The sequence below is a fragment of the Lepidochelys kempii genome, chromosome 2 (assembly GCF_965140265.1).
Source record: "Lepidochelys kempii isolate rLepKem1 chromosome 2, rLepKem1.hap2, whole genome shotgun sequence".
NCBI classification, from domain to species: Eukaryota; Metazoa; Chordata; order Testudines; family Cheloniidae; genus Lepidochelys; species Lepidochelys kempii.
This window is the reverse complement of record NC_133257.1, coordinates 43,710,382-43,737,802: the sequence shown is the minus strand read 5'-3', so window position 1 is coordinate 43,737,802 and position 27,421 is coordinate 43,710,382. Positions and strand designations below refer to the sequence as shown.

General features: G+C 37.8%; 2 protein-coding genes across 7 annotated transcripts in view; one reads left to right on the top strand and one right to left on the bottom strand.

Moving 5' to 3' along the window:
* Positions 1 to 7,870, top strand: part of LOC140906506 (RING finger protein 151-like) — a 33,689-nt gene extending 25,819 nt beyond the window's left edge. For 3 of the 4 annotated variants that reach the window (XM_073330565.1, XM_073330568.1, XM_073330566.1), the window contains 2 exons: positions 186 to 2,178; positions 6,693 to 7,870. The gene's annotated coding sequence lies outside the window, so the exon portion shown is untranslated. The remainder of the gene's footprint in view (positions 1 to 185; positions 2,179 to 6,692) is intronic. The other variant, XM_073330567.1, reaches the window with a different exon arrangement.
* Positions 145 to 27,421, bottom strand: part of VIRMA (vir like m6A methyltransferase associated) — a 42,407-nt gene continuing 15,130 nt past the window's right edge. The window contains exons 10-25 of one of the 3 annotated variants that reach the window (XM_073330557.1): positions 24,297 to 24,451; positions 22,616 to 22,698; positions 21,891 to 21,984; positions 21,201 to 21,745; positions 20,808 to 20,867; positions 20,266 to 20,501; positions 19,439 to 19,691; positions 17,573 to 17,790; positions 16,631 to 16,763; positions 15,136 to 15,288; positions 14,218 to 14,378; positions 13,475 to 13,571; positions 10,619 to 10,785; positions 9,897 to 10,228; positions 7,810 to 7,953; positions 145 to 7,316 (exon numbers count right to left, since the gene is read on the bottom strand). In XM_073330557.1, coding sequence (XP_073186658.1) covers positions 7,159 to 7,316; positions 7,810 to 7,953; positions 9,897 to 10,228; positions 10,619 to 10,785; positions 13,475 to 13,571; positions 14,218 to 14,378; positions 15,136 to 15,288; positions 16,631 to 16,763; positions 17,573 to 17,790; positions 19,439 to 19,691; positions 20,266 to 20,501; positions 20,808 to 20,867; positions 21,201 to 21,745; positions 21,891 to 21,984; positions 22,616 to 22,698; positions 24,297 to 24,451 — 2,989 coding nt within the window. In that variant the 3' untranslated portion in view covers positions 145 to 7,158. The remainder of the gene's footprint in view (positions 7,317 to 7,809; positions 7,954 to 9,896; positions 10,229 to 10,618; positions 10,786 to 13,474; positions 13,572 to 14,217; positions 14,379 to 15,135; positions 15,289 to 16,630; positions 16,764 to 17,572; positions 17,791 to 19,438; positions 19,692 to 20,265; positions 20,502 to 20,807; positions 20,868 to 21,200; positions 21,746 to 21,890; positions 21,985 to 22,615; positions 22,699 to 24,296; positions 24,452 to 27,421) is intronic. The other 2 variants (XM_073330558.1, XM_073330559.1) reach the window with 2 other exon arrangements.

Here is a 27,421-nt window from a genome sequence, read left to right as displayed (position 1 = left end):
ATATTCAGAGTCCTGCTTGTTATCACAGTCTGGGTGAATTGTGTATACATTTCCTTGGTGTGAGCAATCTATAAGCTGTTTTTACAAGGACTCTAAGGTTTAATACTGCTGACTGTAGAAAGATATACGTCTTTTTAAAACATATTAAAAGCACCTGTTGAACATCTTTAATTTTCTTTTGACAGGTATGACAAAAACTACTTGAATGTTGTTTTACCCACAACAGACCTCAATTTTATACAAAGGACATATGATCAGGTGGACTTCTATATTGATACTAAAGTCTGGAACTATACAATGGCACTAATAGACCCACGGATCTTGAATCATGGGGTTTCTTACATTTGAGGACTGAAGGACACTTTTTAGAAATGTGGAGAGGTCAAATATGGCAGCCAGTTAGACCCTGAGCATGTGGGTGAAACCCACCAGCCAGACATCTGAAATATATGTATGATGAAAGAGAACCCCATGATGTTACGAGCGTTTATGCAAGTCTCCATGCCTGCTTTGGTTATTTTTTTCCCCCTATTGAACTTAATACTAACAACATACTGAAAGAAACAAGTAGAATGTTAGTGAGTGCAGTAAGTCTGTCTTAGAAGCAGAATTAGCACTTAATGATTAAGACGTGAGGATATCACTAATCTTTCTCAAATCTTATTTAGTACATTGTAGTTTCACTTAATCCAGCTAGTCCAATAATTTGAAAGATGTGCTGACTCAATTTAAGTAAGACACAGCCCTCTCTGGCTCTTGCACCATCAATTCCCATACACCCATCCAGCTCAGTTTTTTTCATAGAAGCATACAATTCCTGTGGAACAACTAGTGAGCCAGACTTGATTGCTGTTGCTGCATATTTTTGCTTTCTTTATTGAAATGTAGGAGTAGAATAGTGTTCAATGAGCATCTGTTGGTTTCAATAGGACTTCTGAATGCAAGACTTTCAGGAGAACCCTATATCTGCTGTTTAATTGAGTTGCAATGTACCAGTTTGCTTGTAAGCACCCATGTTATTTTAGTTAGGCTGATTCTAATATTAAGTTAAATTTTCATCTCAATCATAATTGTTCATGTGTGTTATCAGATGGTTAGCCTAACATCACAATTGCATGGCAGATTTCTTTTCCTTATTAGTAGCAGACAAGTGAATTATGTAGCCAGGTAACATATGCAATTACTGTAAACATTTTAGTTGCAAAGTTATTGTATTTTTTACATCTTAAACATTCTTAGGTGCTTTAAGAAGTTTTTTTAAAAGTGACCCTCAGATAGTAAACAGGTCCTGGAATATATTAAAATAAGAATCCTTGTGAAATTTGCTAACTCTTCCCCTCAGATGCATTTTTGATAGTGTTTCTCTACAGATTTGCCAAGGAGTCCTGGATAACTTAGGAAAATGCTGGCACCATTCCGCATTTCTCATGAACGTCTTTTGGATAGACCCATACAGTTTATCCTTGGTACGTGGGGGGATCTTATGCAGCGTTTTCTCACATTGAAAGATGTCTTTCTAAATACCTATAAGTCTATGCAAATTTTATATTAACAAATGAACGTTAAAATGTCTTCCAGCCACACAGTTCATTGCCAAGCTAGACTGAAATTTGTTTTTTTTTTTATTTTATTTTTACATTTAATAAAAAATGGGAAATAGGCTCAAAAGTGGAATTTTGGGGCTAAATGTCATTGTGTCTAAAAGAGAGCTAACAGGTAGCTTGTAACCATTTGATTTGCACTTTGTATAAAAGCTGAGCTACTCAAGTGTTCATAAAAGTAGTTATTCATTTTGCTTCTCCTCTTTTCATTATGAAAGATCAGGTATCCTCGTTGCCTAATAAAATAGTGAGACATACATGCAAATAAACTTGCTTTCATTATTCCCTGTATACTTCACTCAGCATGCAGGAAAATGAGGGACTAAAGTACTATAATAGGGGACAGGTACTTTATTAAAAGGGACATAAGGAATAGGGGTCATAGTTAAAGGCCTTTGTCTGACCCATGGCTGGGACATATTAATAGACAGGGCTAGCATTTGATCAAAACAGCACTCTACTCAAAGACTTTGCATCTCTTCACAGATGGGAGTTCTTGCTGCCATTGTCTCTGGGGTGTAGGCAAAGGCAGGCAACCATGCTGAAGGGAAGATGACACAGGCCTCAGAAGTTGCAGGTGCCTAGGGTGCGGTAGGGAGGGGGGCTAGGACCTGCTTAGCAGGTATTGATTCAGGATAAACAGAACTTGCTATCCACTGCTTAAAGGGTTCTCATCACAAAATGTATTGCAGTAAGGCCTAAAGGCCCCTTCTGTTGCGGGTAGGTCTTTGTGTTAGAAACTATACGAAAACAGGATGCCTCAGTATACTCTATTGCTGAAACTTTCTAGAGACTCCTTTGCTTTGGCATCAACACCATCTACCAGTTGGCTTTTCTGAGAGGCATTATGGGGCTGGTAGCAATCTTAATCTACCATTTATTTCATTTACCCCCTCTGAGGGTAGAGTGCATCATTGTGCTAGAAACTGCCTAGTGGAAAAAATTCAGTTTGACAATATTTCAGTGAAAACGGACATTAACTAGTATCATAAAGGACTGGCGGAGCTTGCTAGAGAACATTCTACCTTAGATATTGGCTGTTTACAGTTTAATTAGGGCCACTGGTAGAAAGAGGAAAATCTGTTGCACACTGCTCCTTTAGAATAAACAGAGGTTTGTAAAGTATGCAAAACGTGAAGATTACATACACACTTCATCCTTAGCTGGAACACCTGGAGTTTTATAAAGGGACATGCTAACCATGCTAAATTAGCCAGGAAAGACCAAATCATCTTTAGGGAAAGTGTCTCATTCTGATGCTGTCAGATTCAAAAGTCCCAACCTTGGAAGGCTCCAATTGGATTGTGGACACTGCTTTGGTACAGAGCAAAATGGTTGATATGTCTTAACTTTTGCAAATATGAATGCTGGTGCTCTACATTTTTACTCTCTCTTCACTTGCTTTCTGGAGCCCTGTTGTTTCTGTGTATTTTTCCCCACAAAGGAGCCAAGCTTGAGGCCTAGGAACTTTACATTGTTTTACAGCCCTGAACAAGTAACCTAGCTAGGGTCCAAAACGCAACACTCCTGAACTAATATTAGTCCCCAACTCTGCACTTACTCCCTCACACACGAGCTCAATGGAACGTCTCCTGTGCAAATATTTTCAGGACTCAGGCCACAGTCATTAACTGCCTAACAGCACTGTTGCTGAATTGAGTGAACATGAAGAGCAAACCCAACCTACCTGTCCTGTCGATCCCTAAACGGCTGCCTACCCAGGACTGATGAGGAGAGGAGTAAAGGAACCAGACTGTTAGCCAAAGATGTTCTAATTATTAAAACAAGATGTAACAGCACAGTAAAAGCCACTCACTATTAGCTAACAGCTATATGGCAGAAATGTACCTAGACTGATGTAAATAGTTTCCACTTCAGCTCTGAACATAAATAACACTTTGAACATTCAAAGAGAACTTTTGGTGGTCTTTGTAATAGATTTCCATTAGGAAAAAAACAGTTAGGTACTCTAGCTGCTGTAACATTGCCTCCTTTCTCCTTAGTAGAAGTTAATGGGACTGCTTTCCAAGAAAGCTGCTATTCAACACTGATGTGGTCCTTTGGCATTAGCCACTTCCAGTGCTCTAGTCAATTAGAGAACAAAGTTCCAAGTTAAATTAAAAAGTGGAATTTAATGTTTTAAACCTGAGTTGCTCATGGTAAGAATTCAATTTAAATGTATCAAATCAAGTAAATTAATTTTAAACATAGCATTTACAGCATTATTTCAAGTTAATTTAACCTTGAGAAAGAATTCCCACAAATATTAAATAAATCCTATGCAACTACAAGTCCTAGAACTATGTTTAAAGAAACTGTAGACATACTGCGCAGTTTTCAAGTCTGACTAATGATTTACTGAGATTTTGTTCACCTTGATCAATTTTACCAGCCTTTTATTTTTTAGTTTGAAAGTGACAAGCATGACATGCTGTATTTCAAACTTTAAGAACCAATTGAATATTTACAGTTTGTTCCATACTTGAAGCTTTTTCTTACCTTTTCATTCCAAATCCCCTGACTGAAAACAAATCACTCACGTCCCTGCTGCAGTTTTGTAAGTTGTAAAGTTTCTAAAAAAAATAAAAAACCTCAAACCCATGGTTTAAAGGAGCCTCAGTCTGCTTTACAAAATATTTATGCAATGCTCCTCAATTTAAAAAAATAGCATTAATACCTATGTTTGCTAGAACATCACCCGTTTTAGTCATTACAATTGCATTAGTAAAATTCCATCTTCCTTGATCGACTTGAGTATCTGATGCTTTTTTCACAATTCAGATTCTACTGTTCAATCATTTTTCTGAAGTCTGTTACTTTATACAGTACTAAAATATACAGCTGTGTGAAACAAAATTATTCCCTTTTGCCATGCCCAGTTAATTAGAACAAGTTTACTTTAAACTATCCTATAGGTCCTGTCAATTAACTTTCTTTGTGCAAACTAATAGTCTTGATAGAAACTTGTGGAGCTATGATGCTCCGTGTCTCCACATACAAGGCCCCTTCCTACACTTGCTTTCTCTGTGGTTTCAGAGAAAACTGTTGAATGCAACTTAGCCAATAGGACTAAACAATGTTTTAAAACATGTTCTTACTTAGTCTACAGTACACATTAAAATATGCTTTTCTATTCTATATAGGTTCTCATCACTGTAGTATCTGAGCCCCTCTCACTAGTGAATTAAGCAAGGTGACTAACAGTTCTCATGTGTTTCTCTCCATCTCCCCAGGAGGAGAAGCGTGGGCAGTGGATTGTCATTTTGGTAGTTATATATATAAAATAAATAAATACACACACGCAGAGTGCTGTGTATTTGTTAAGAGAAAGTAAGGTCAAAGAAATATGCTTTGCACTTGGAGTGGAAGGTGGTGAGTTTTTAATGCTTAATGGCAGCATGCTTGCTGGTTGACCAAAGCACATTAAGATCAGTTTTAGCTGGAACTGTATAAACTAACTGGGCTTGATCCTCATTAAGATGAACGCTTATTTACACCACTCTGGTAGTGCAAAGGGACCTATGTGTAAATGAGAATTAAAGTCTAAATTCAAACAGTTGTCTACCATGGGTTAACGTATACAGGGCCTTTATAATGAGGGCTGCAGCTATTAACTTCTTATCTTCCTAGTAATTATGTTAGACAAATTCCACAGAGATGAACAGAAAAAGTAAACATTTGAGTTCAAAATATATTTGATTTTGAGTTTTTTAGCTTGAAAAGAAATGTGAAGGTGACTATTTGTACAGATTCTTTGTATGCTCTTAATTTTCAAAGCTTTTCCTCTTGCATTATATATCTCAACCTCAGACATCTCAAACAATTACGCAAGCAAAAAGCCAAAGTGTCCATTAAAGGGAAAAGTTTTGTATCTCTTGCTTCCTTAGGGAATTGTTTAGTTTTATGAAAGTCTGCTTTTAAACGCTCTCCCCGCAACTACACAAGTCAGCAGGCTACGAAGAATAATTTAACTCCACCCAGCTTCTGTTTATACTGAAGGTACCTCACCCTATGATCTCCTTCTAGTACACATTAGAGCGACATGGTAGGTGAGATGATATCTTTTATTGGACCAACTTTCAAGCTACACTGAACTCGTCCTCACCACAGACCAGGACACCAACTCAAAGTGGCACCAGAGCGTGCCAGAACAACCGATGCAAAACCTGCAGACATATCTACACTGGTACAATGATCAACACCCTCTCCCCCCCAAACACACCTTTCAAGATCCATGGTTACACACATGCCTATCACAAAATGTGGTCTACCACATCCAGTGCACTAAATGCCCCAACAACAACTATGTGGGTGAAACCAGACAATCATTACACTCTCAAGTGAAAATGATAAAAAGACAAAAACACCACATCACCTGTGGGTGAACACTTTTCACAAAGCAGTCACTCTTTCTGACCTCTGTCCTCATCTTCAAAAGGAAACCTGCACAACACTTTCAAAAGACTACCCTTGGAGAATAAATTCATAACTTTGCTAGACACTAAAAATCATGATCTTAATAAACACACTGGATTTATGGCTTATTACAACAATCTGTAGCCCACTACCTCTGGTTTTTGTCCTCATGATTGGGGGGGAGAAGGGGTGTTAATGGGCTACTCCCCCTGAAATGGTCTCTTCGAACATGTATCTACTTATGCTAAAACTATCTGTTCCACTTTATATTTAGCTGTGACACCGAGTACCTTTCCCAGACCTGAGGAAGAGCTCTGTGTGAGCTCAAAAGCTTCTCCCTCTCACCAACAGAAGTTGGTCCAGTTAAAAAATATTACCTCACCCATCTTGTGTCTCTAATATTCCGGGACCAACACAGCTACAACAACACTGCATAGGCACCAGCTCTTAACATACAGGCTTAGAGTGATAACATCTCTAAAAGTTACGCTCGGGGCCTTAAATTTACTATTACTAAAGTCAGTGGAAGTTTTCCTGCCAATTTCAGTGGTACAGGTTTGAGTTTAATGTATGTAATGGTGGTATCAGTGTTTATCCATAACTTCTAAATTAAATTCGTAAGTTTTGTGTTCTTTCACATATTAAGTCTCAGTCAGTCTTTTTCTCATTTACTAGGACCATTGGAAAGATGTACCTCAATCATTTTATAATAACTAACAGACCAAAAGGAAACTGAGCTAATGGTTCTAAACCCGGGAGGAAAATCTCATGCTGCCTTCTATACTACTGCAAAATCAGCACACCTGTACCTTGCTTTTGGCACAATTAATATTTTAGAAGAGAAATCCTTGAAGTCTTAATTCACATGGGTTCCTTATTCAGTATTGTCTACAGAAGTCCACAAAAAAAGTTAAAATGTTCTTTCAAGGGAACAAAAGATATACAATTGTACACAAAAAGTCTTGAATTTTATTGAAATTTCAAGTCTTGTTTCAAACAAAAACGGCTTTCTTCAGACAAAAATATTCTCTCGCTGTCTCCAGACACCAGTAAGTCTAAATTGGTCCTTTAGTGCCTCTTTTTGTTGTCATCATCATCATAAGAAGTTCACCCTGCTGGGCCGTTCTATAAGGTCTCATTTTTATCGTGTGAAGGAACGTACGTGACGACCTCTTCCACTGCCTCCACTAACAAACTTTCCTCTTGAGCCACCGCTACCACCGCTATTAGCACTCGCCCAAGACGGTCCAATTCCACCCCGGCCTCTGGAAGCACGATCACGAGGACTGGGTCGATAGCCTTAAAGCAAAAAAAAATATATATATATATATATATTTTAACAGTGGTAATGCCCAGGGATTAGGCCCTGCTGAGCTAGGGGCTGAACAAACGTAAGGATACACATTAAAGGACCTTTAATTTATTTTCTAATCTTTTATCACTTTTTCATTAGGCAAACATTGTTTTGTTTTAACGAGAGATGCAATTACCAGGGTTGTTAAAACAATTACATTGCAAAAAAGTTAGTATTAATGCAAAATTAAGATTGTAAATTCAAGCACTCAAATCAGCGAGTTTTGTAAATTTATAATGGATTACATTTTAACAAAAGTTTATATTAAAGTGGATTTTGGATTTACCATTAACGAACCATAGTTAATATATATTTAAAGCTTTTACTGTATTTCAAGGTGCCAGCAATAAGCTTCATTTGTAAAAAGAAAATGCAACTCTGGGAGCTTTGTACAATTTGACGCCCACTTCCGTGTACTGTAAAAAGAATACCACGTACCTGCAGAACTTAATGGCCTCAATGGTGGCAGGGGACCCCTATTAAAATTGCTTTGACCTCCTCTGCTTTCATTGTAAGTTCCTCGTGGGGTATTTTGTGCACTCCAGCTTGAACCCCGGGCTCCTTCACGACGATTGTAATTTCCTAAACACAAAACAGGTGCTGAATAACACAAAGTTTTCTGCATTTTAATTTCTGCAATGTTTAACTAGTAGTATGCTGCAGTACATGACCAGTCTAGTAGGAATAATTATACTGTAATAGGACAACAAGAATGCATTGACACACAACCCCAATGTTTTAGATGACACAAGGAGCTCAGAGTCCCTATATGCCTATCCAGCACTATCTATGGGGAGACTGATATATTAACCTAGAGATGGCTTGAGCCTACATCATATGCACCAGGGTCGACACAGTGCTGAGACTGTCAAGCCTAAAGGAACAGGATGCACACCGTTATGCTTTGGAGATGCGGGGAACTTCCTCAATATACCAAGCTCCAAATGAGCTCTGTACGGATGAGAAACCTTACTGGTTTGATGCAGTCACATCATGAAACTCATTCCAGAGGCCACATATTATACAGTCTGCCTGAATTCTAATACCTGGAACAGTCACCAATACACAGCCAAACAAGGCTTCAGGCACGGAAGGCCTCAGACTCCAAGAAAAACGTTAAGGGGAAGAGTCGAGTGGCTGAGATTAATTTAGACTACTGTCAGATGCCTCACAGTTAGCAGTAGGGTTGAAACCTATCCTCTGCCACTGCATACTCTTGTGGCAAAGCCCCTTACTTCTGCAGCACACTGAAACTTACCTGGTTTTTAACTTACTGATTCACATATAATGAACAATATGACCAGTACAGTATTTTGACAGTAAATTCACACAAATCTCAATTATGGAATGCTTTATCAATTTAACACTGCCCAGACCATTTTCACTTTTCCATGTGCCACAGTATTTTTATATCAGCTGCATTACAGAAGCTGGAATGGCAAAGCTGGAGGGTTGGCAGCTGGCAAGGGAGTAGAGGTTGAGATTTTGGCACCCAGAAAGCTGTTGAGGGTTTTGTATCTGGGAAGTGGTTGAATCTCCGCCTCCTTCTGGATAGGGCAGAGGCTACTTGACCTTTCTTTGTGTGGAGGGGTAGGGGAGGAGAAGCTGGGGTACATATTGATTTTGGATTAGAGCTGAACAAATAACTGATTTTTTAATTCAGTGGCTTAACCAAAAAAAAGTTTGTTTGAACTGAAACTTAAGAATTTTTCACACCAAATGAAAAACTTGAAAAACAATTATTCAAAAACATCAATTCAAAACAGTTTTGGCATTTCTGGAAAAAAAATCAGTGGAAACTTCACCAAATTCAAACCAAATTTGCACACGGTTTCAGTGCCCCCCAAAATGCATTTTTTGGCAAATTTGCTATTCACCACAAAAAAAAAAGTCTTGCCCAGTTCTAGTTTGGGCACCTGTTGGCGGTAGAAGAGAACGCCTTATGGAGCACTGGAGTGTTATATTAACAGTGCTGTAGACAATACAAAGGTGGAAAGGAATGCACATCTATCCCCATAACTTCTCACTGCCATGTTTTTAAGGTTTTGGATGGAATGGATGTATCCCGCTGCAACCTTCACTGTCACAAATATAGGTTTATTTGTCTGCTAATTTAAAGAAAGCCTAAATTCTGCAGCAGAATCTCTAGCCAGAGAATCACTGCAAACATGGGGCCCTGCACATTCTTCTTCTCCTCCTCAAGACAGGGGAGCCTTTCTAATAAAAATGCATTTAAAGTTGATAGTACTGTTATGCTTAATTTGACAAATGCCCATATCATTTCGTAACAAAGCAGTTAATTTTTTTTCTGTTACAGCTACAAGCACTCCTGTAGCCGTTGCACACAACAGCGTGAGACCAAAGAGTGAAGATTTAGCTAAATTCTTTTGCAAAAATATCACTCAGACCGTAACAGAGAACAGTTAAACATAGCTTTGGTTTAACTCCAGCATAGCCTAGAGAAGCATTTTTCATCCTAGACAGTAATCTGTTTACTCCAAATCCTCAGACAAGCAGCAACATACCTTTTGAAGCAGGTGGTGTAAAGAATCTGTTCTGACTGTGAAAAGCTCCTCGTCCTCCACGATTCCCTGAGAACCCACCACGTGAAGATATCTTCTGGGATACTTTTGGTGGCCTTTTAGGTGGTGGTATCCCATCTGGAGGGACCACTTCTTTGCTCTCTGCAGCAACAAAATCGTCCACATGCATAGAAGGTGGTCTGCTTGTATTCTGTTTCCTTTGACGAAAGATATCATGTGGTCGAATACCTTGTCCAAATCCTCCCCGGCCTCTTCCTCTGGGAGGTGGCACAACATGTGCTCTCTTTGCAGGTTCTATGTACTCAGATTTTCCACTGTACAGCAAAACAAAATTAACAGGATTATTTACTGACCTAAGAATTTATTCCATCTGAATGTTGGGCATTCTCTGTATTAGTATTTAGTAGAAGTTTAAATTCATAATTTAAAAACTGTAACATAACTGCCAAGATACGATGAAGCTTAATGTTGTAGGCATGCTCTCTGCAGAAGTCTTTGCTTCTTCATATTTCTTAAATATGCATCATCCATAATATCTCACTACCTAACTAGATAGCTTTGAATTCACTGCTCAAAAAACAGCTTTTTTTTAGTACACAATATCAATCGCAATTTTAAGTATCTACCTATCCACAGGAAGGTATCTCCCACTCAGCTGGACTGCATTAACTGTATACTGATTCAAAGTCAACAATACATCTTACCTTGAAGTTATAAAGGTCTCATGCTTGTGTTTGCCAAGTTTGAACCCTTTTGTGGTTTTTGTCCTACCAGGAGATGAAGGTTCCGACAAAAACGATCTCTCCAGTTCTGCTTGCAAGTCAAAGTCACTGCAGCCTTTCTCTGACAGTTCAATTAAGTCTACCTTTACCTGCAATAACAGAATACAGTTACACCACAATAACCACAACCAACAACACTGGATAAGACGTCAGTATTTTTGAAACAGGAGAAGTGCAGCAGAGGCAGAAGGAGCTCCAGCAGCAGGATGGGAGGAGCTCAGCTGGGGTTCCATCCTACTCTGGAATCCCCCATAGGAGTACAAAGCCACAGTCAGCCCCTTTAACCCAAGTCATATGGCCTGAGAGAAAAGACGCAGCACCTGTATAGCCCTGGACCTCAGCAATGGCAGGGCCTAAGGTTCAGATTTTGATTTTGACAGTCTGCTGCGATTAGCACTCCAGCAGGGCCCATATGCTGCCTGGAGAACAGCCTTACAAATTCAGTTGTGTGACTTCTGTACAGGAGGGAGGCATAGGAAGAGACGGTCCGCTGAGGAAAAAGTTTATTTACATAATATCTATCTTTGTGTATTAGCAAGAAGAAAGGAAGGTAAAACTACGAAAAGATGAATGAGAATTAAGTTTGAGATGAGTTATATTTGATCGTTTTCTCTAAGTATGGAAATCTAAGGATCGGTCATTGTTTCCATTACAATCGCCTAACTTCAAAGGCAGTAACTCCCAGGAATAAACTCTGACCTATGATACTCTCCCAGCACGGATTCTTTTAAATCCGAAATTTGGAGTTCATGTGTAGAAAGACAAATGAAGTTTTTACAAATAATTTAGCCTGTAACTATGAACTTTTCTTTAATTTCTTTAGATTGCAAGTTCTTTGGGGAAAAGGACTATCTTTTTTATTATGTGTATACAACTCCTAGCACAGTCCTAATCAGGATTTCTAAATACTACTGCAGTATGAATAGATGAAAAAGAGGAAGAAACTTGGTTTCTCTAGCTAACTTATATACCTGAGTGCCAAAAAGCTCCAAGAAGTGATATAGAAAGAGAACTTAAGAACATAAGAACGGCCATACTGGGTCAGACCAAAGATCCACCTAGCCCAGTATCCTGTCTTCTGACAGTGGCCAATTCAAGGTGCTCCAGAGGGAATGAACAGAACGGGTAATCAAGTGATCCATCCCCCTGTCGCCCATTCCCAGCCTCTGGCACACAGAGACTGGGAACACCATCCCTGCCCATCCTGGCTAATAGCCATTGATGGATCTATCCTCCATGAATTTATCTAGTTCTTTTTTTGAACCTTGTTATAGTCGTGGCCTTCACAACATCCTCTGACAAGGAGTTCCACAGGTTGACTGTGCGTTGTGTGAAAAAATACTTCCTTTTGTTTTAAACCTGCTGCCTATTAATTTCATTTGGTGACCCTGAGTTTGTGTGTTATGAGAAGGAGTAAATAACCCTTCCTTATTTACTTTCTCCACACCAGTGATGATTTTATAGACCTCAATCATATCCCCCCTTAGTCATTTCTTTTCCAAGCTGAAAAGTCCCAGATTTATTAATCTCTCCTCATATGGAAGCTGTTCCATGCCCCTAATCATTTTTGTTTACCTTTTCTGAACCTTTTCCAATTCCAATATATCTTTTGTGAGATGGGGTGACCAAATCTGCATGCAGTATTCAAGATGTGGGCATACCATGGATTTATATAGAGGCAATATGATATTTTTCTGTTTTATTATCTATCCCTTTCTTAATGATTCCCAACATTCTGTTAGCTTTTTTGACTGACGCTGCACATTGAGTGGATGTTTGCAGAAAACGATTCACAATGATTCCAAGATCTTTCTTGAGTGGTAACAGCTAATTTAGACCCCTATCATATATATATGAAATGATGGGGTCTAAATTAGCTGTTACCACTCAAGAGAGAGATCTTGGAATCATTGTGAATATATAGAGAGAGTTGGGATTATGTTTTCCAATGTGCATTACTTTGCATTTATCAAAATTGAATTTATCTGCCATTTTGTTGCCCAGTCATCCAGTTTTGAAATCACTTTGTAACTCTTCGCAGTCTGCTTTGGACTAAACTATCTTGGATCATCTGCAAATTTTGCCACTTCACTGTTTACCCCTTTCCCAAATCATTTATGAATGTGCTGAATATGACTGGTCCCAGTACAGCCCCTAGGAGACACCACTATTTACCTCTCTCCATTCTGAAAACTGACCATTTATTCCTACCCTTTGTTTCCTATCTTTTAACCAGTTACCAATCCATGAGAGGACCTTCCCTCTTATCCCATAACTGCTTACTTTGCTTAAGAGCCTTTGGTGAGGGACCTGGTCAAAGGCTTTCTGAAAATCTATGGTTATTGTGTATGTACATTAACTATTCTGGAAGTTATTCCAAGGACCTCAGTGATTTTCTATCTGCTTCTGCATACACTTAAATGTGTGCAGTATTAATCTTTAAGGGACGCCAGCCAGTGTCAGATTGTAGGGCAAGGGCAGAAAGAATGAGCCACTCACCTAGATGGCATCATTGATGCCCATTGGCAGCCCTCCTTTTTTAATTATCTCTGTTCTTAAAAAGCCCTGAGGCTGGTCAGGTGGAAGCTGGCCTCTTCTTGTCTACCCTCAGCTGCTTCAAAAATCCTACTCTCTTTCCCCCTTCTTTGTAGAGGCTGTTTAGACACATATTGACAAAGCAATAAGGAAAACTGATATGTCTTATAAACAAATTCCACTCTCAGCTTAACAAGGAATACACTTATGACTTTTTTTCTCAATTTTAATTAAGCCTTTTACCATATCCAGATCAGTGTCAATTTCTTCAGCCTGGAATGGTGAGAACCACATAGATTTCAGCTGGTCATCCATCACATCTGCCAACACATATGTTGTCCTGTAGCAATGAATATCAAATGTATTTCTGATTAAAGGCCAATATCTGCTGTAAATGTATTTGGTTATTGTACTGGGGTATCATGGACTCCTGGAGTCACGGCTCTTGCAGAAGTGCTCTCTCAAGGGTTTCATTTACATTCAAAGAAATTTAAGTTTGGTATTTTGTGGCCAATCAAGAAAGTGCAGATTATAAAACATAAGATTCAGCAAGAGTAGCAAATGTACTATAAACAAGATTAAGCTAATACAGTAATTAGAAAACTGAACTGAAAAAACACTTCAATAGTAATTGCATCTCATGAAATCATTCAATAGTGTTATATTTAAATTTCACCTCATCTAAGTGCGAGGCTGCCTGAAAAAAGAACAGGATTCCTTCATTGAATTAGCATGAAAAACCTTTGTAAGAGCTACTGTGGGAGAAATCCTTAACCTTAGCATCATTTAAAATTCAATTTGGAGGAGTTATCAAATACCGTTTGTTCCCCTACAGTAAAGATATACTAATAACAGTACTATATATAAAGCATAAAACCTGGAAAACAAAGGCCTGTATTAAATCCTACACAGAACATACTAATCCATAAATTGTTGCATTTTTAAAAGTTAAGCACACTCAACCTCCAACATATTTAATATTTTACCTATTGTTAAACAGATTCTGGAGAGAGTCTGGTGCAGAAAGAACAGGTTCTACATCTTGGTCACTCAGAGGACAAGGATCGCCTGCTGATTCCAGCATCTGCCGAAGTCCAGCTACATTGTCCAATAAGGATTCAAGGCTGTCATCTTCCTTAGAACGTTCCTGCATAAGAGACATCACAATCAGACATTTTTTCCAAAGAGGAAAATTTAGAACAGTCAACATTAAGCATTTGCCAGACTGAAAAGAAAATGTTTCACAGACTATTTTCTGCACGTTCTATTCTATCCATCCATATATACTCTAAAGTAAACAGATGCAGAAAAGCAGACAGGACAGCAGAGGGCACCCTAGTACCTTAAAAAAAGAACAAATAGCAGTCACCACTTCTTTCAGAGTCTAGCCTTTGTTTACCTACCAACTGACTTGCAGTGGCTATTAGAGGTGGGTGAGGTAATACCTTTTATTGGACCAAGTGCTGTTGGAGAGAGAGACAAGCTTACACAGAGCTCTTCTTCTGCAGGGGTTAGGCAGCTAGTTTAATACACTGGTCCCAGCACACCAATCATCTTACTACCACCTTATGCTCCCTGTCTGTTGTATTCACTTGTTATCTCTGGTCATATATAAAGCTCTCAAGGGAAAGGATTATTGTCTCGTATGTGAAAATAGTGTCTTAGCACAAGGGGTTCCCAAACCCTGATTGGAGCCTGTTGGCATTAACACAGTACAAATAATAATAAAGCCAACATACAAACAATTCTGAGCACCACTCAAAATCATTCTTACTCATTTCATTAGCTAGTGCACATCAACATGAGCCCTCGTTACTAATAAGTAGACAAGCATCTATACATACTTGTAAAGCGAGGTCCGCTAAGGACAAAAAATGAACTTGATTATTCAAAAATTGTTTTACCAAAACATGTTTCTCCAGTTCAAGGAGCAAATTTTCTGGAGTTTCTTCTTTGTTCTGTAATAAATGTTTTAACTCTGCAGTAGTAAGACCCAGTGTTCTGGCTGGATGGGAACCATCTACTTCCATAAGACTTCCATCATCTCCACAACATCCCTGGGGGGGGGAGGGAAAAAAAAACAAAAACAAACACACACATGCAAAAGCTAATTTTTTTTAAAACATCAAAAACTAGATCTTGTGACAGCATTACAAAACCTACAGCTATCCAGACAGACTTTAGCACAGAATACAACAATATGGAAATTCATTGGATTTCCTCCAAAAATAGTTTTTGGTGGATATCTAGTGAAACCATTATCTCCACGCCAGACATGTGTAAACAAAAACAAAAGATAACACTGCAGCTCAACTAATGGAGAGAGAATACACCAAAATCTCAGAGGAAGATTTTAAAAATATAAATATATATATATTATATTTAGTGATTTAAAATAAAAACCACACAAAATATATCATTAAATAAAGTATACTCAAAAGGACATGGTTAGCTCATCCCATCAAGAGGTTCCTTTTTTCCCCATGTACTGTACATTGAAAATAGGTTTGTATCGGAGCATTAATAATGTTTCAGGTTGTTTCTAGCCACATGTTAATTTTAGGATTTTTTTTTTTTAATTAAAAAAAAACTCAGAAACACAGCAAATCTCTATCTTGACAAGACTCCAATCCAAAATCTGGATACAATATCACACTGATCACCTCAGAAACCATCCTTAAGGAACTCTGCAGAATCAATTTGCAAAAAGGTCTTATATACTTACATGCCCCTAATATTACAAATTCTGTTTAAGAAACAAAAACAAACAAAAAAAAATCTCTACGGATAACTTCTCTCCCACAGGTATATTTCACTATCACCACATTACAGCTACTGTCTCCTATTAGTTAATAACCAAATCTGTAACGTTTCACCCAAAGTATTTTGAAATTGCTCTGACAGGTTATGACAAGCATGCATACATCTGAACTGTGTTTTTTAATTGGGAAATTAATGTAAAAATAAAAGGGAATCTATTTCTAAACTTCAGTAAATTTGCAAGATGAAGAAAACTGCTTATAGAAATACCACAATAGGAACAGAAATATGGGAAAGCATTCCAAAGAAGCATTCCAAACATTAAGAATATGTAAAATTAATGAAAAAAATATATGAAGGCCAGAAGACTGCATTTTGTCCCTGAGGAATGCAACTAGACTTTCTTCACATGCTGATAAAAGTTCTACTCTTCATTAACAGACATTCTTTGCAACGTGTAGCGGGTTTTGTTAAGCGATAAAGGATGCACTAAATTATTGATGAAAAAAATTATATCCAAAACTACACAGCCAAATGTCTTCTGAGCCAGCAGTTTTTACTTTTACATCACCTCTGATACCTGTAACAAAAGCAGTGCTTCTAAAACATTTGAAAAGCGTTCAACATATAATCACTTACCAGTGTGTCGGAGTTTAGAATTTGTCTCATAAAATCCAAAAAAGAAGAGGCCAGTTCACCTGTATCCTTACTAAAGCTACTTATTACTCGCTTTGATACGGTATACAGAGCATGGTTGCGTTTTCTTAGAGAGCTGTTTTCATAATAAAAAGGGGGGGGGGGAGAATTACCTAGTGTTTATACCACATCTCGCAATTGCTGCATTTTATTTCATTGTTAAAAAAAAAAAGTTGCATATAAGGAAAATAATCGAAGTAACAGAATATTGTGTAGAACAGATTTAACTAAAATTCTCCTGTGATGCAGCGTGACAGCCACTGTGTATCCATTCTCACTAAGGAAATATTATTCAAAAACACATCACCACTTGATGACAGAGAACAAAAAGATGCTACTAGCAGCTCAATACCCATCTAGTCAAAGCTCATTATCTCTTAACTGTCCCGCTTGAAATTTTTCCATATTATGGAAAAATTTAAGTTTTTCTCAGCATGAAGTCTTTTGGCACAGGAAATTAGTATCTTAATATTTTTGGCAGCCAAGAAACAAAAATTGCACCGCCACCCCCAAAATGATAACTACAACTAGTTCAGTGACTCGAATGCTCCATTGGGACTCACAACAGCTGAGCTCTATTCCTGGTTCAGTCACTGACCTATTGTGTGGCCGTCATTAAGTCTCTTCACATCTCTGTGCCTCTGATTTTCCTCCCACCTTTTTCTGTTTTACCTATTTAGATTGTAAACTCTACAGAGCAGGAACTACCTTATGTGTTTGCACAGTGGGACTCCAATCATGTTTGGCGCCACTAGACACTATTGTAATACAAATAATATGTCAGAATAAAAATATTCTCTCTCTACATCTTTGTTTCAAAAACTTGATCTGATTTTAAAATTCTAGATGATAAAAGGTCATTCAAAATCACTTATAAAACAGTACCTCTTTAAGTGGTAGAATCCATAATCGTGCTCTGTAAGGAACATCATGGTTCTGATACATGTCAGGAGACAATTATAACTGGTCTCTGCATTAGCAAGTGTTTCCATCAGACAGTCACAGATTAAGGACATCAGTTCTTTGCTTGGTAATGAATTGGAGAGCTGTTCTAATTCAGAAACAGATCCCTCTGAGGAACTTGGCAAAATCAGTGCAATGTCCTGTAAAGAGAAACCATGACTACTTTATAACCATTAAAATATCCATTATGTGTAGAGATGGTAAACACTGACCATGCATTTAGACTATTTACTTTAATGTTCATGAAGAAAACAATGGATTTGCTCAGTAGCTACTTAGAAACTTTAAAGTGTACTGGATTTTTAAAAGAATGTATTCAAAATTAAAATACAAATTGTCAGGTTTATTGTTTTACTGGTTGCTAAGCAACACAAGAAATCCAAAATAAAAAAGGAGTGTTTAAGTGATACAAACAATTACGGTTTTGTTAACGATATATAGGATGAAAATGCTGGCTAAGATATTACTGTCGAGTACTGCTAGAACATTGTTTTTGAATGATTTGTTAAACATCTGCTGTGTTGACTGAGATAGAGCTGCATAACATGAAAGGGCTGACGAGACAAACATGCACAGGGACACTGTACTTTTTTTATATATATAAAAATATATAGATACACACACTTTTATATATTTTTATAAATATTAAAAAAGTATAGTGTATATATCATTTTCATTCGAGTTGTCCCTCTCTGTCACAAAAAAGAGTTAAATCAACCATGGTGAATAATTTGAGATAAGTCTTAGAATTGCTTATACCTTCTGGAAAGGTTAAAACCATGCTGATTCCTGCATATTGAAGAATTCATGATACACAAAATAAGGTAAGACACATGATGTATAAAAACAAATGGATAATTAACCTCTTTACTGACTAAGCATGCACAAAGGCTCCTTTGTACACACAACTCAAGGTGTCTGCACATAAATCACACATGCAAATGTATGCATGTACCTAACTGAAGGTTTGTCCCTAAATGGTCTATTTCTTAAATATGAAGTTTTCAGATTAAATTTCCTACTTTACTGACTATTTTTACCTGACTGATTTTCTTAATGCTGAAATTTTATGCTAACAGCATGTGACTAGTATTTATGTTTGTAAGAGGCTTCAGGCTGACAGCATGGAGGAAGAGATCTATTTATTCATTGATCAGGTAAAGCAAAGTCAGCGTGAGCTTCCCCTATGCCATTCATGTGCCAAAATCTTCATGTCCATTCAGTTCTTGGTCTCTACTGATGCCAAACAAGGGTTCTGGTTGCAAAAGTGGTTTTTGTATATGTGGACACCTGTTCACTGAGATCAGCACTTAGAACAAACCCATTTCAAAGAAGCCAGTGAACAGCCATCAATGGTTATTTGCATCATATGATATAAATCTAACTCTCCCCACAAAATTTTAACAGTAATTTTCCCTAACATTTTTTTTTGGAAAACAGACACCTAAGTGCAAACATCACAGAGTTCATACCCTAAGAAAAACAAAACATGAACATTAGAATGTGCTAAAAAACTAAGAGGCAGTACAAGAACTGATCAAATTATCACAACATTTCCCATCTGAGAACAGAAATTAAGAATGTTCAAATTATCAAGGCATCAAGATTACATATAACATTCAAGACACTACTGCAAATGTAAAGAAAATCCTTTTCAGTGGCACATAACCACAGCAATCTAGAATTTGTGTACTACTGTTTTCCCCTCTCTCTCTCTCTCTCTCACACACACATACACACCAGATTATTTATAAATACAGTAATTTTTATTTTAACTGTATAAAATACCTGATCACAGAGAGACTGCAAAATGGATGTTACATATTCAGCACATTGCTGATGAATAACATTGTCCCCAGTAGATCTCATTAAAGCCAACAGCTCCTGGAAAACTTCTGCATACTTTTCATCGCCTTTAATAGTTCCATTAACTAGATGCAAAATGGCTAATTTACAAGCTTTGTGTGAAGCCAAGGCATCAAGTAAAGCAAGTAATCGGGTAGTCTGGCCAGTGTACTGTTTCTCTTTATCTTCTGTACTGCTGAAACAATATCAATGCACTTTAAAAGCAGTGTTCCTACATATTAGAAAGTTATTAAATTAACTATATTGTACATCCATCTTCATTTTAGTGGATTTAAAAGTTTGTATTTTAAGCAAAAACCATAATTTAAATGTTTAAAATTGATGTAACGTATTTAGAAATTTCTATCTTAATTTATATTTCTGGAAAACTACCACAACTACTACATTACTTGGATGGTTATATTGCATATAAACTCATTATTATCAATTTAACAAATTATAGTTCACCTAAGCATATACAGATAGATGTTTTTAAATACTACTCATAATTTAGTTTCAATTTCTCCCAAATATTTCCTATAAACATACAATAATGTGAAATTCTTTACATTAAAATAATATATTGTTTTCTTGTTTGGCAACACAGGATACTGTAGCAGACATGGATTGAGGACTCAATCCACATCTGTAATGGACTAAAAATGTATCTAAAATTCAGTGTTCTTCACCTAAGAAAATAAACTGCAGAAAAACGGATGAATTCAACAACTATTAAAAAAAAATCTTCGTGCCATGGAGAACAAAGATACCTTTGTAGATCTTCTACAACCAGATCCAATACAGTCCTCATAATAAGAAGAGCAGTTGGTGATGCCAAGTCACACAACTGAACACAAATACGCCTCAGCATATGCTGAATAGGCTGGCAAGTTGAACCAGAGAATGATCGAACTATTTCTTGTAACAATTTGGCTTGAACATGGAGATGCATGCTCCACAGTTTCCTGGTGTTGAGTGCCACCGATATATCATGTGGTTCAATAACCTGTGGAAAAAGTATAAACAGGCTCTTTAAAAGATTTTTGCTTTACAGAAGAAAATCATTCAGGACCAAATACTGCCCTCCTCAGATACTTGCCCACAAGTCTAGTGATATCAATGAGATTTGCAAGCATGTATCTCAAGACAGAATCTGGCCCTAAACTGCAAATTAAACTAATAGTCATCTCAACAGATTAGGTGTTCCTTTGGGGCCTAGCCTAACCTCACACCAGTGTAAACACAATCACAATGAGGCTGTTTATTTTTATTCTTTTGTTAAACATCAAATATTGAACATTAAAACTCCCACCTCTTCCAGTACTAATGTACACTGAAAAGTCCAAACATCTCTATGCAGCCATTTCAGCTCCTAGTTTTGGATACAAAAGCTGCAAGGTTAATAATTTACGTAATATAATGGGATACCAGAAAACTAGCTAGTTAACTAACAGACAAAATCAATATAAGACTGACTACAAACCTCCACTTATTTGGGAAGTTTAAAATTAACACAAAACATGCACAAATTCATTTCTGATGAACAATTAAATATACCTCAAAACAACCTATTTGATTACAAATCCCTTTTTATAAGTCTCAATCAACCCTTTTATTCACCTCGGTCTTCTCCTCAACAAGAACATGATCTTTAAAGGAAGTATGGACAATATTTATTAAATTGCTAATTTAATTAAAATCATACCTGAGTTGTTTGCATGGGCAATGGAAGAGGCAGCAATTCTGAAAGCAGTATAAGTCCAGAGAAAAATCCTTCAGGAATTCTCAAAATTGAAGAGAGGACCTCCTTTAACATTAAAGACCAAGTATTATTGGCCAAAGTTTCTTCTGAGATTGTAAGTTTTTCATTAACTCCCTGGGTAAAGGTCAATAAAATATCAATAATGTCATTCTGAATTTTTTGTTCATCACTATCTAAACGGCCTGAGAGAGGGATAGAACACAGAAGCATATGTAAAGAAACAAGTGCTGAAGGAACACGCATGTCTTTAAATTCAAAAGATCCACCTCTCAGGAGCTCAGTTAACATGGTTTTAAGGAGATTGAGTGTACATCGCGCCATGGAAATGGTAGTAACTCTATGAAGTGTGGTTCCCATGTTGACATGGAGCCTCCAAGGCTGAATAAGAATGCTGTTCAACTTTTGCAGAACACGAATGAAGGTGTCCATTCCTTCAGCAGAAAAGAGCTGAATAACTGCAAGGTTCCATTTAAGATCCTTCTGTTGACCTGTAAAAGCGCGGGGGAGGAACGAGGAATTAACTTTCACACATCTCATATCAATTATATTTAAATCAGACTTTATCAGGTGTGATTAAATAACAGATACTTAGAAGACTGGGTTTTATGTATCAGGAAGTGATCTGTAATATACCTTCAACAGGAGGTGGCGGGCATGCAACATGACAAAGAACACGGAGTGCAGTAAGAAGACCAACTCCTTCCTGTGTCATCAAACTATCAATATTCTATTAAAAAATAATAAAGAACATATATTACAATGGACTAATTTTCAACTAAGATATGCTTGATACATTACACTAACCTTTTTTTACTAATCTACATCATGTCAGAAGACTATTTAGCCATCACAATATAAAAAAAAAATTAAAGCCATTATTTGTTATAAAGACAGAAGAGTCAGAACGGCTATGGATCATTAAAGAAAGCTGGATCTTATTGACATTCACTCTTCCAGCTCTTCAAAAACCTGCTTCACTCTGTCTATGTTCTACTCATGGGCATGAATGAAGCTGCCAAATACTGATGCTCTTCAGTTGCAGAAAAAGCCCTGTCAAAATTTACAAACATACAATACTTTAGGAAAACACTTCAAACTGTCGCATTAAATTCCGTATGTCATCTTCTATCAGAAATTACTGCCAGATTGTTAGCAACTTTTAAGACTGCTTCCTCTTACATAATCAGCCTACTCCTTCCTTCTATTTCAATGGCATCACAATCTGCTATGGAAATCACAGACTTTGCAAATGTTGGACTGAGACATCAAGAATGGAAGCACAGATTGACTGCATAGGCAAAAGCTTTTAATATCACATTTCCAAACAAAGTAACATCTGTATCAAAAATTTTACTAACCTGTTTAATATATTCAATGAGATTTGGGATACAATTAATTTCAAATCTAAGATTTTTCAAAGGTTCAAGCCACTTGCAGAGCTCTAAAAAACAAGACAGAATATTTTGGTGAACAGAAAGGTCATAAATTAGAATTGTATTTGTTTTATAAACCCGTGCTTTAATTGATACAGAATATGCTATGCACTTAGATGAAATTTGCTAGGTATGAGCTATAGTAAGAATCATAAGCAGAAGGGATTTTAATGATCTTCATTAATATAATGAGGAAGAAAAAAAATCACATTAAGGCAGGACATGCATCTGATTTGAATGCTATAATATTCAGCTCATGCAAGTTGGTGCTGAAATGATTTTTTGGCATATGACCATCTTATGGTTAATCACCTTCTAAATGGAATGAAAGTGAACACCTGGAACAGTGCTAGATTAGCAAGGCATTTTTCCCTTTCTAGGAATATTCTTGTGGGGAATGTCCCTAATGAAGAGATTTGTTCTAGAAACAATATCAATACACGTTATTATCTGTTAGAAACACTCCTGTCCCTGTTTTCATTACTCCTACTCATACACGTAAACAATTTGTGATCACTTTGTATGTAAAACTAAATTATAAATGCTTTTTTCTTATTTATTTGATATTAAACAAACACTTCTAAAGAAAACCCCTCATGGACTCCAGGGGCCGCAATTTCCTTTAAAAATACAATGCCAAAGCCATTCAGAACCAAAACAGCAGCACATTCTTTTCACGCAGACAGTCATATAAAATTGGTAATTACAAACCAAATCAAAATCTTCTGCTCCTTAAATGCCCAAATAAACCCCATACCCAGCCACAGGGCGTTCTCCATGAAAGTTCCTCAACTCTGGTGTTCACTTCCCTCCTTGGTCCACAACAACCTGGATTTGTTAACCTGCCAGTCTGGGGGTTCACAGGTGGAATAGCTGGAAGCTGAAGAATCGTTTATGAAGGATTTCATGATATGCCTGGGTAGAGTGACATCTGTCTTTGGGCAAGAGACTGGTAACTGGAAAAACTGATGAACTAAAAGTTTTGTATTGAAAATTTTTGGTTTCTAGTGGTGCCTTTTATGTTTGGAGGGGCCCAGAGTTCTGGGCTGGTGGGAGAAAAATTTTAAAAAACAGCCAAAGTAAGAATCAGCCACTGACTCCCTATTTTTGCTAAATCTTCCCTTCCTAATTACACCTCTACCCCGATATAACGTGACCCGACATAACACGAATTCGGATACAACGCGGTAAAGCAGCGCTCCGGGGGGGCGGGGCTGCGCGCTCCGGTGGATCAAAGCAAGTTCGATATAATGCAGTTTCACCTAGAACGCGGTAAGATTTTTTGGCTCCCAAGGAAAGCGTTCTATCGGGGTAGAGGTGTATTTCCAACAAAGAGTGCAAATTTCCTGCAATTATCAGATATTCTTGGTAATGAATATTACATAAAATATAAACTTGGAAGCTACTCAAGTTGAAGAACTCATATTAGTATAACAGAAAAAATTATAAATCTTTTCAATGACTCAACCTAATCATACACAGCTAAAAAGGGAACTTCATTATACCCATTGTCAAAACCAGATGATCATGAAGTACTAATTACCAACCTACAAAAAAATTTTCTATACATTCTGAACAATTCACTTGATAATGACACATACTGTACCTTGCAATTTGGTGTTATTTTCATCTGCCTTACAAAGCTTCAATAAAGGCGCTGAGTACTGTTCCAGCATTTGGACATCACTGGAAGACTGAACCACCAGCAAAACAAGTATGCATGCATAATTATAGGCAACCGACTTCTTGGACTTGGAGTCACTGAAAGAAGGATACAGGATTTTCCTCTTAAATTCTAGGCTAGCACACTGGATACTTGATAGATTTTTTCACTCCTAAGATTTTATGAATCTGCCTGCAGAACTCTATCTTCATTACAAGTTCACCTACAGAATTTTCATACTGTGGAATAAAAATCACTCTCTCTTTATAGAAGTTTTTGAAAGCTAGAACAATTGGCAAGAGATCAAAATATAATTAATATCTGGTCTGTTTGTTTTGTTTTTTTTTACAGTAATTGCTACTTATATAGTTTATACATTTCTTATGTTTCCCTTTTTGAAATTTCAGTACTCAAAGAAAAGGGAAACGGATAGCATTGGCTATATTCAAGCAAACAGTGAGTATATTTTCTTACGCTGCTTCACTAGTGCTGTTCAAGAAAGGAATAAACAAATCTGCTCCTCAAGTCATAAGTCTCTCCAGAAAAACAGTGACATTTTCAAGATTTGGGGAAACTTGTGATGTGTGTGTGTGGGGGGGGGAAATCATCTCTTGTACCATATAGTCTCCAATCAGGAAAGCCAAGGCAAAGAATGAGTTTCAGCTGGCAAGTAATGTTAGACACAAATAACGTGACTGGGCAACTAGTGAAATTACCACAGACAATAAAGGGTAGGGATGCATATTGGGAAAAGTAAAAATCACGTCAGAGATCTTCTGACCAATTTGAATGAATTCAAATCACCAGGGCCAGATGCTATTCACCCGAGGGTACTGAAGAGGGTGACCAAATGTCCCAATTTTACAGGGACAGTCCCAATATTTGGGGCTTTTTTTTTTTTTTTAAATATGGCCTCCTATTACCTCCCACCCCCATCCCGATTTTTCACACTTGCTATCTGGTCACCCTAGTATTGAAGGAATTAGCTGAAGAAATCTTGGCGCCACTGGCAATAATATTTAAACTCGTGGATGACAGGAGAGGTCCCAGAAGGCTGGAAAAAGGCTAACATAGTGCCCATCTTTAAAAAGCGGGGGAAAGAGTCGGGGATCTATAGACCAGTCAGCCTGACTTTGATTCCTGGGAAGCTAATGGAGCAATGTTTAAAACATTAAATTTGCGAACACTTGGAGGATGAAGGGGTGACCACTAGCAGCCAGCATGGATTTACTAACAACAAATCATGCCAAACCAGCTTGATTTCCTTCTTTGACAAAGTAACTGGTTTGGTGGATAGGGGGAATGTGGTGGACATAATAAATCAGGACTTCAGCAAGGCTTTTGACACAGTTCCACATGACATTCTGGTAAGTAAACTGAAGTAATGTGGGCTATGTGGAACTACCATTAAGTGGATACATATAATTGGTTAAACAACTGCAAACAAAAAGTAACTATGAATGGAATGTGGGTTTGGAGGGAGGTTTCAAGTGGGGTTCCACGGGGATCTGTTCTGGGTCCAGTCTCATTTAACATATTTATTAATTACCTGAATGTAGGAACAGAGAGCATACTGATCAAATCTGCAGAGGACAGAAAGCTTGGGGGGGTTGCCAAAACTTTGGAGGATAGAGATAAAATTCAGAGGGATCTTGATAAACTGGAGAACTGGGCTATAGACAACACAATGAAATTCAACAAAGACAAATGTACGGTGCTACACTCAGGGAAGAAAAACTTCATGGCACCATGACCCCCTTCTGACAACAAAAATTACTACATGACCCAGGGGCAGCGGGGGAGAAAGAGACTGAAGCCTGAGCCCCACTGTCCTGGGTGGGAGGGCCACCCAGCTCTGAAGGCAGTGCAGAAGTAAGGATGGCAATACCACAGCCTCCCCTAAAATAACCTTGTGATCCCCCTGCAACTCCCTTTTGAGTCAAGACCCCAATTTGAGAAACGCTGGTCTCCACCGAGAAATCTGTAAAGCAGGGGTTCTCACGCTTCATGGCACCATGACCCCCTTCTGACAACAAAAATTACTACATGACCCGGGAGTGAAAGGGGAGAAAGAGACTGAAGCCTGAGCCCCACTGCCCTGGGTGGGAGGGCGAAAGCCCAAGCCCCATCATCCTGGAGGGGGCCAAAGCTGAAGCCCAAGGACTTCAACCCCAGGCCGGGGCCTGTAACCTGAGCCCTGCTGCCCAGGACTGAATCCCTCAGGCTTTGACTTCAGCCATGGGCTGTGGGGCTCAAGCTTCAGTTTTGGCCCCAGGCAGTCTAAGACAACCCTGGCGACCCCATTAAAACAGGGTCATGACACACTTTGGGGTCCCAACCCACAATTTGAGAATCACTGCCATATAGTATAGGCTAAAAGCACATAAAAGACCAGATTTCACAGAGGGAGACCAAATTTCATGGTCCGTGATGTGTTTTCATGGACGTGAATTTGGTAGGGCCCTACATATGAGTAAAGGCTGAATGAACTAGGTATGTTTAGTTTGGAAAAGATTAAGGGGGAACATAAAAACAGTCTTCAAATACTTGAAAGACTGCCATATAAAAAAAAAAAAAAAAAAAAAGAACATGGAGAAAAGTTCTTCTCTCTTGCCACAGAAGGCAGGACAAGAGGCAATGGGTTCAAACTACAGCATAGCAGATTTAGATTAAATCTCAGGAAAAACTTCCTAACTGTAAGGACAGTAGGACAAGGAAAGAGACTGCTTAGAGAGGTTGTTGAAGCTCCTTCACTGGAGGTTTTCAAAAGGAAGCTGGATAGCCACCCATCTTGAATGGTTTAGACACAACAAATCCTGCATCTTGGCAGAGGGTTAGACTAGATGACCCTTGCTGTCTCTTCTAACCCTACGATTCTATAACTGGTTTCACAGGCAAACAGTAAACTTGGATAAAACACTGCCTAATACTTTATAATTTTTTAAAAAACTGACCTATAGTGAAACAACCAAGCATTTTTCTTGATGACTATATAGTTTCTATGCTAACAGATATCTGATTTCAAAAGATGTCTGCAATTTCTATGCTGTAATTCTATTTTGAATCAA